Below are 8,707 nucleotides of genomic sequence, written 5' to 3'. Positions count from 1 at the left end.
CATCTCCAGGACGCTACGCACCATATGACTAGTAAGTCAAATCTCAAATATCTGCCCTGATGATTTTTGTTCTACCCGCTTAAATGATAGAAGTACCTGCGCTGCACAATCTATAAAGATTGTGTCTGTTCCCCGAATAGTGAGCTCAAAATATAAATTTAATGCAGGATCTAGAAAAAATCTGATCGTGATTAAACCAGAAAAATTTAAAATAAATGAACAAAAAACATTTTTAAAGTTTGGGCTCCTAAACATTAGCGGCTCACCCTCCGATGCAGCGATCGACATCCGGTCGTCGGGAGGAGCACCAAAGGATACTGCTGGTACGCTCCTTGTAGAGGGCCCAGTACGTTCTATTGGCAGCTCAACTGGTTGAGGCGTGCAAGAGGAGCGATGGTCCCCCAAGGGTTGGTTCCCTGGAGGGTTTGCCATCACCGTTACCCTCAGACCGCCCATGCTACTGCCTGAAGTAGCCCCCGCCAGACTGCTGCCATGACAAGAACTAGATCGTGGCAGAGGCAACGGAGCTCCGCCCCTTTGAGGGACCGGAGCTTGGCCTGCGACTCCGAGATGATCATCTTCCCGCAATGAGAACATGACTCATCCCCAAACACCACCTCAGCGTGCTAAACGCCCAGGCACGTGAGGCATCGATCGTGACCATCACCCAGCGCCAGGTAACGACCGCATCCAGAAACTCCCGGGTAATATGTTGTCTATAGCAAGACCCACATCGTCTTTACAAAGACGTAACATCGAGTTTGCCACGCAACGTTGTCTTTAAAAAGACGCACCCGTGAACGCTCTTTTATGGAAAAAGCTCCTTTAGCGTGCTGAAGCGCACAGGGGAGATGGCCGCCTGCAACACAAACAGGGGATATTGCAGCCTGATGTGTGCAACCCACTCGACACGAGAAACCACCACCGCTGAAGCGCCGTACCGCCAACACGAAGAGCTCTCAAAGAGCGCACTGAACTCGTTCAGTCTTCTTCTCTCAGTAGAGTAGTCAGGAGCAGAACGATGTGATCGCTCGGCTCCGAAGCGAAAAGCTGAATATGCGCTGCACCGGCTGCCTACTTATACTCACGCTGTGATCAGCGGCAGCTGGATGCAATAATCGCATGCCAATGTGCATTGGGTCGTTTAGTTACACTCGAATTAGATTGGTCTCTCTAAGCGAGATCCCAATTCGTCTGTCAACCGACGTGACGTCGAGAGTGACCGACTGAAAGGGAACCCATATTGCTCAACACTGTCAGTAAATGACTGCTAATTAAATTTGCAAAATGTTTAACTTGTCTCAGACTCTCATCTGGCTATTTTATCTTCATTGCTGCTTTTTGAAAATGGTTTACTCCTAATTAGAACAAAACTGACCATTATCTATATCCTTTAATTACTATATTATCTTTATTCCTGAATGTTCAGGCATGTGACCGAACATCAGAATTTTTTGACTTTTCACCTGTGGTATCTTTACTTTACTTTACTTTACTTTATTGTCTGTACAGAGTTCTTGAACAGAAATTCATATTTGACACTGGCATAAAAACACACAATAAACAGTATACGTACACTCATATATCTATAAAACACATAGAACACACATTATCCTCATAAAAAAGCCAATCATGTTTTCATTAATACCTTTTGATAAATTATTTATTAAATTGAATAATTATATAATTGTATATATTATAATTGTATGTAATAAGTATATAATTGTTTTACAGCAAATGCATATGTTAATTTAAAGTAAATAAAAGTTAATTAATAAAAATAATGTTTAATTAAAGTTTAATAAAAAGTAATTATGCAAAATGATTAAATTAATTTTAATTAAAATGTAAAATGATAGAAAATCTTGTTAGATTTGATTAGAGTTACTCACTGGTCTGCCTGGTAATCCGATTTCTCCTTTTGGTCCGGGTGGCCCAACTGGTCCCTAATGAGTGAAAAATATACTAACATATCTATAGCATATACTCTTGAAATATCAGCAGTGTTAATAATGATCAATGCATTTCTTAATACTAGGGAAATTTTGCAGGTAAAAATAGAGCTTTTCTGTGTGGTATACCCCAGCAGGACAAAAAGCCAAAAACTCACCAAAGGCCCTTCTGGTCCTGGAGGTCCTGGTTCACCCTAAAACAGATAGTAACTACATCAATTGTCTAACAATGCTATGGATGCTTAAAAGTTCTGATCTAAACTCATCTATCTGAATGAAAGCCGCTGGTCTCTTACCAGCTGTCCAGCTAGCCCCCCCATGTAAATGGGTTTACCACTGGAGTCTATGATCAGGCCAGGATCACCCTTTTGACCCTAAAGAAAAAAGAACAAAACCATAGTGTGAGAGGATGAAAAATGCTCATTGAATAAAGGTAATATCTTATAAACACTGCTGTTCCCATATACAGTGCAGTGAAAAGGTTTTTGCCCCCTTCCTGTTTTTTATTTTTACATATTTGTCACCCTTAAAAGATTCAGATCATCAAAGAAATCACTTAAATAGAACCTGTCTGACAAAGTGAAGCATGCTTAAATAGCAACACATCATGCCGCAATCTAAAGAAATTCAAGAACAGATGAGAAACAAAATAGTTGACATGTATCAGTCTGGAAAGGGTTATAAAGGCATTTCTAAGGCTTTGGGACTCCAGCGAACCACAGTCAGAGCCATTATCCACAAATGGAGAAAACTTGGAACAGTGGTGAACCTTCCCAGGAGTGGCCGGCCTACCAAAATTACTCCAAGAGCGCAATGATGACTCAACCAAGAGGTCATAAAAGAACCCAGAACAACATCTAAAGAACTGCAGGCCTCACTTGCCTCAATTAAGGTCAGTGTTCATGATTCAACAATAAGAAAGAGACTGGGCAAAAACTGCATCCATGGGAGAGTTCCAAGGCAAAAGCCATTGCTGACCAAAAAGAACACAAAGGCTCGTCTCACATTTGCCCAAAAATATCTTGATTATCCCCAAGACTTTGATATTTGAATATTTGGTGGAATACCCCTGATTTTTAATTGATTTTCTAAAGTGTATTTTTGTAATAAAGTTTTACCAAAACATACATGTATTACCTTGATAGAGTCTCCTGGTAGTCCAGGTTCCCCCCGATCACCTTTTGGACCCATTGGTCCCTTTAAAGATATAAAAAAATGCTTTATAAACCAGTTTTCACTTCTCACAGTCTTTTAAAGTTTAAAGCTCCTGCTTTTTAGAGTGCAGACCAATCTTTGTAATTTTTTAACATATATAGGTCTTGGCACCTAAATAGCTGGGAGAGCACGATGAATGCATTGATTGATCTTTTAAGTTTAAAATTAACATTTAAATAGAAAGGTGCAGATGTGGTAGAATCTGATGTTATCCAAAATATAAAATACTAGACTTACAACAAAATTACAAGTCATTAAAAACTTACAGGGAATCCTGCCTGACCAGCTATACCAGGTGTACCCTAATAAAACAAGAACAAAACACAATGCTTTGAATGTGGTTCTATATGCATTATAATATGCAAATAGTAAATCATAATTACACAGGACATTCTGTATTGAACTGCATGATATTTTACATACTTGAATTAATAAAAAGCTATAATGACTATTATTTATCAGTTCCTTTCACCTGTGGTCCAGGGATTCCATATTCTCCATTTGTCTGAAATTAAATGTAATTTAAGTCATTGTTTGTTGTAAAGGAGCAGTAAAATGTTACAGAGTTATACAATGTCCTTTGAGCGTTTACTGTATGATAACACTTACACTGCCATTAATATAGGTAACTTGTCCTGGACGACCTGGTGGCCCTGGTGGTCCTGGAGGCCCTACTGCACGACCAGGATAACCCTAAATACAAATATATTATTATAAATCTATTGCTTAGGTCCACAGAATAGTTGCAGTGTTGAACTGGATTGAATACTACTGTTGCTGAAGGTTGAGTGAACCAGCGATAGAGATCCTACATCTAAGCTAAGTGTCTTCAAATGAATACTCACTTTTTCACCTTTCCATCCTCTTTCCCCCTTTAGCCCCTGTAAAAAATAAATTATTTAAAAGTTACAATATTGCTGTTCAAAGCTGATCTTCATGCTAGAGATCTTTCACTCACTATTTTTCCTGGAAAGCCATCTAACCCTGACATTCCCTCTCGTCCTCTTTGGCCTTCTTCACCTTTCTGACCTGGAATACCTGGTAAACCAGGTGTTCCCTGCAGAGTTTAAAGAAAAGAGAATGAACTTTTCTCCCAGGTATGTGTAATGTACATTGTAATTTTTAACTTGGATATCACATTATAAACATATAAGTCATAGTCTCACTGGTAGTCCAGGTATCCCCTGAGGTCCCTTTAGAGGAAAACAACAACAACAGGGATGAGGTGGAATAAGCACTGTGTTGCTGTGATGATAATGTGACAGCAGTTTATAGTTACCTGTGGACCTGGTGGCCCCATGACTCCTGGAATGTATTGAAGATCAACTTCTTTTTCTTTCCCATCAGTCTGAAAACACAGTGGATATGGCAGATCAAGTTCTAGGCCTCCTACTTTAGAGGCACAAAGTCCCGTGACTGCATGGCCCTTGCAATAGTCCTGAGATTAAAAGCCTTGAGGGTGCTGAACTTCAAATATTACAATAAGTAACTTACAGTAATTTGGAAGGCAGGTCCAGGGGGTCCTGGAGGTCCCTGAGGTCCCATAGGCCCAGGCGGCCCTGCCATACCTTCTGGAACTGGGATTCCTACTGTACCCTGTGGACCCTAAAGAGAAGGGAATGGGAAGGGAGGGTTTAAAACTTGCAAAAGTGTTCTAAAAAAGCTTAAGCTGACTGTCCTTAGTTGACTAAATTGAAGTTTAGTCATGAAATTGGCCCTTTATAGGTAATATGCCTCGTTTACAACGTGGTGCAAGGTAATAGGGGCTCTTATTGTAATCTGTCAACAATATATTATAAACTTAAAGATCAGTTAAAATAATCTATTAGACACTGCATGGTTTATGGATTCACTTCATTAACATCCCATAGCACCGAACAATCACAATTTCGAAACAGCGAACAGCCTCATTTGCTAAAATCACATGAATTAGCATATTTTAAATGCACTCCGAACAACTTGTTCAAAACAATCGAATTGCAAAGTTTTGGAGCTTCGTGAAGCAGTGTTTTGAATGCATCCATTAACAACAGCTGCAGCAGCAGTGTATAAAAATCTCAGACCAATTACATTAATTTGCCATATTCATTGCCATGCTGTAAGTTTATTTAGAGAGATGTCATGAACTACAGTAAATACCACTCAAGAAGACAGTGTAATGCAGGTTATGTGAGCAGTCCTCAATTGTTACAGTGTTGTAAAAATAAATGCATGAAAATGACAAGCAAGCCTCACACAAGAGCTAAAAACCTAAGTAGAAGTAGAAACAGAAAGTTTGCATTGGCTAAAGCACAAGTCTGATTTGATCAATTCACTAGCCCTCATTGACTGGTAGGCGAAATTTTGATGATGAAAAGTTGTCTGTAGTGAACAAAAAATAACACTTTCATTCATCAGTCAAGTTCTTGTGACACACCAAACCCAATTCAGTTAGTTTGTAGTAATGCATGATTTTAGAATACCTGTGCCCCACTAGTCTCCCAGGAAGGAAACCAATTGGAGAAAAAAGAGAAAGCAGAGCTTTGCTACAGGGAGAGAAAAAATATATATAGTGAAGATTAACTTCCCAATGAAAAAAAAGCCCCATAGATAGAAATGTGTGAGATATGTGAATGTCTGATTTTCAGTTATATTTCAGTATTCTGTGAGCACATCTTCACATCTAATGTATTAAACATGCTAGCATCACTTGTCTTACCTTTTCCCCTGCAACTCCAGGTAAGCCAAGATCACCACAGTCTCCCTAAAAGAGAGAGAGAAAAAATAAATAGTTTGATTTCATTTTAATATCAGGCCTATTAAAAATAATAAAAAAAATCATATTAATATTTACTTTTTGGCCTGGAGGACCAGGTTTTCCAGGTCGTCCTGGGGGCCCCTGAGTCATAATAAAAAGGGAAAAACAGAACACAAACAAAGTTCTACTAAATGTTTTAAAATAAATGGTATTAATGAAGAGGGGGCAATTTCTTACAGGACGCCCAGGGAACCCATTTTGTCCAGGGGGACCAGTGGGGCCAGCTTCAAAAGGTTCTAATTCTGATTCAGTTGGCCAGTCTGGTCCTAGGGGCCCAGGCGGCCCAGGAAGCCCAGGAGGCCCAGGTAGACCAGGATGACAACATAAATGCTGAAAAGATGAGAACATATTGACCCTTAACTCCAAAATTAAATTATACAGCCAAACACAACAGCAGCAGATCTGGTGAATTCATTAGGATATTCAGTAGAAAAAAAAAAATATATATATATATATTTTTTTTTAGGAAAAGTGGTTTTTAAATAATTAAACATATTTAAAAATACTTCTAATATGTTTTTTATAATATGATGTTTGACGTGGTGTGGTAACCATAGTGAAATGGTTTTGAAAGGGCAAAGTTACACTGGGTAATGCAAAGTTTGTTTGTTGCCAAGATACATATTGCCATCAAAATTGTTGATGCTTTATATAAGAAGGGTTTATAGTATAGTATAGTACATATACACTATAAAAACATAAATAAATAATAATAATAAGAAGAATGTTTTCAAATTAGGCTAGTAGCCTTAGGCATAGATTAGCTGATTGTTAAAACATACCGGCAATGATCCAGAACCCTCCATATCCATAAATGTCTGAAGGGAGAACATTATATAAAACACAGATGTTTTAGCTCATTCAACAGGTTTCATGGTATACTGTAACAACTGCTAATTTTCAGCAAAAGGAAACTCAAGAAAACAACTTTTAAAAATAAAACTGTTCACACATCACCATGTCTTTGTTTTTTGTGTCACTAAAAAATGTTGGTGATTAACATTTTTGTGCCTCTCTGCTACATGTATGAGTTCAGAAAAGCTTTCACATGAATTGTGTGAAATGTGTGAATGTGCCCATAATTCATAATAGGCTCTCAGTAGTTCCTTCTACTGTATGCACATTTTAGCTCCAAGCACATAGACCTGTACTAGATGTATTCATACTCACAGTCCTGTCTGAGATTGAGGGTCCAGGAGGTCCAGGTGGCCCGGGTGAGCCTCTGGGGCCTGGATGTCCTTCCCCTTTCTGTCCCTAGAGATACAAAAAAAGACACATTTTTATTTATTGGTCCATACAAATACCTTGGTGAAAAAAACAGTAATTTTCCCAGTGTGCCTGATAATGTTGCCTTCAAACCCTCAAAGTACTTCTTTTGTTTTCTTGGCTCAAACATGTCTTGCCAAAATTTTGGTCAACAATGATTTTTCACCTCCGAGATGACTTTAACCGAACTATAAGAGTAATGACTATCAATGCCTCATTAGGTGCACATGACACCCATATTCTAAATTTTATTTTCACAAAATCACTTTTTTTTTTTTTTTCAAATCTCAAAGCACAACAGACTGCAATAGTTTGCACACTCCTGGTTTAACATATAATGTGTAGTAAGGTCAATAAAAATAATTAATGATCAATAAAAATCAATAATTATTGAAAATTCTGATTTTGCAAACCACCTTCTGTCCTTTAGGTCCTGTAGTACCAAGTGGTCCTTGAAAACCTCGAGATCCTTCGGGTCCCTGAATAGTAACACCAAATGAGAATGAAGAAGTAATAAACAAAATCTTAGAAAATATTAAAACGCTGTCCAGAAAAGTCTGTCCAGAAAACTCACAGGTTTGCCGTCCTGCCCTGGTTCACCCTATAAAACATCAAAATTATGTTTCTCAACATTTATGACTCTTTTTTTAAATATTATTCATTTTAACAGTAATGAAAGGCTAAGGGAAGTTCATGTTACTCACTGGCTCCCCCTGTGGGCCCTCTGGACCTGGTGGGCCCATTAGACCCTGTACCCTCTCCACCTTTATATCCCCTGTGCTTTTCACTTCTGTTACTGGACCCTGGGGTCCAGCTGGTCCAGGTGGTCCTGGAGGCCCACGATCACCTTTGGGGCCAGGATATCCAGACCCAATACTACCCTATACAGAAAAATGGGCAATGTGTTCATCAACCTAGCCAATATCTGGAAGATGTCATCATCCAATCACTGCACTGGTGAAAGGTGTGTGTGTGTACCACTAAAATAAATCTTGTTTACCTTGATTTCTTTCTCTCCACGATTGCCCTGGGGAAGCAAAAGAGGACATGATTGAAAAGAAAGAAAGAAATCCTGTCACACCTGATTAGGACACAGAGTAAAGCAAATTAATGTATGATTTACTATGCAAATTGCATATCCTCATCCAACTAAAAAAACATAATCTACAGTCTATTTACTTTAACCTTTTCTGTTTTAGACATTATAGTAAGCGGTCTGTTAGCATCCCATTAATTCAACAATCATTTAATATGTTTGATTATAACCAAAATAGAACTGTACTGTACCTTCTCTTCACCTGTGCTGGAGAGTGTGGCTGAATCACGTCTTGGCTCTGTGAATGTCAAAGCAGCATTTCATGTTAAAATAAAGACCAGGCCTTTAAAATTAAATTTTTGAAGGCAGATTAGTGCCATCTGCTGGGAGTAATAAAAGAAAAAAAAAAAAAATATATATATAATACTCTAGTTGTTTTTT

At 38.4% G+C, this 8,707-nt stretch overlaps 1 protein-coding gene across 3 annotated transcripts in view; it reads right to left on the bottom strand.

The window, feature by feature from the left end:
• The window catches only part of col18a1b (collagen type XVIII alpha 1 chain b), a 50,906-nt gene that overhangs the window by 18,653 nt on the left and 23,546 nt on the right, over nucleotides 1-8,707 (bottom strand). For all 3 annotated transcript variants that reach the window (XM_016486599.1, XM_016486600.1, XM_016486598.1), the window contains exons 6-28: nucleotides 8,518-8,564; nucleotides 8,231-8,257; nucleotides 7,935-8,111; nucleotides 7,805-7,831; nucleotides 7,647-7,709; nucleotides 7,135-7,218; nucleotides 6,747-6,782; nucleotides 6,142-6,294; nucleotides 6,001-6,045; nucleotides 5,866-5,910; nucleotides 5,630-5,692; nucleotides 4,662-4,772; nucleotides 4,447-4,515; nucleotides 4,334-4,360; nucleotides 4,126-4,224; nucleotides 4,013-4,048; nucleotides 3,777-3,860; nucleotides 3,640-3,672; nucleotides 3,434-3,469; nucleotides 3,090-3,149; nucleotides 2,249-2,326; nucleotides 2,111-2,146; nucleotides 1,893-1,946 (exon numbers count right to left, since the gene is read on the bottom strand). In XM_016486599.1, coding sequence (XP_016342085.1) covers nucleotides 1,893-1,946; nucleotides 2,111-2,146; nucleotides 2,249-2,326; nucleotides 3,090-3,149; nucleotides 3,434-3,469; nucleotides 3,640-3,672; nucleotides 3,777-3,860; nucleotides 4,013-4,048; nucleotides 4,126-4,224; nucleotides 4,334-4,360; nucleotides 4,447-4,515; nucleotides 4,662-4,772; nucleotides 5,630-5,692; nucleotides 5,866-5,910; nucleotides 6,001-6,045; nucleotides 6,142-6,294; nucleotides 6,747-6,782; nucleotides 7,135-7,218; nucleotides 7,647-7,709; nucleotides 7,805-7,831; nucleotides 7,935-8,111; nucleotides 8,231-8,257; nucleotides 8,518-8,564 — 1,490 coding nt within the window. The remainder of the gene's footprint in view (nucleotides 1-1,892; nucleotides 1,947-2,110; nucleotides 2,147-2,248; nucleotides 2,327-3,089; nucleotides 3,150-3,433; nucleotides 3,470-3,639; nucleotides 3,673-3,776; nucleotides 3,861-4,012; nucleotides 4,049-4,125; nucleotides 4,225-4,333; nucleotides 4,361-4,446; nucleotides 4,516-4,661; nucleotides 4,773-5,629; nucleotides 5,693-5,865; nucleotides 5,911-6,000; nucleotides 6,046-6,141; nucleotides 6,295-6,746; nucleotides 6,783-7,134; nucleotides 7,219-7,646; nucleotides 7,710-7,804; nucleotides 7,832-7,934; nucleotides 8,112-8,230; nucleotides 8,258-8,517; nucleotides 8,565-8,707) is intronic.

The sequence above is a fragment of the Sinocyclocheilus anshuiensis genome, unplaced genomic scaffold (genome assembly GCF_001515605.1).
Source record: "Sinocyclocheilus anshuiensis isolate Anshui unplaced genomic scaffold, SAMN03320099.WGS_v1.1 scaffold101, whole genome shotgun sequence".
NCBI lineage: Eukaryota > Metazoa > Chordata > Actinopteri > Cypriniformes > Cyprinidae > Sinocyclocheilus > Sinocyclocheilus anshuiensis.
Note: the sequence above shows the minus strand (reverse complement) of the source record. Positions and strands in the feature narration are given on the sequence as shown.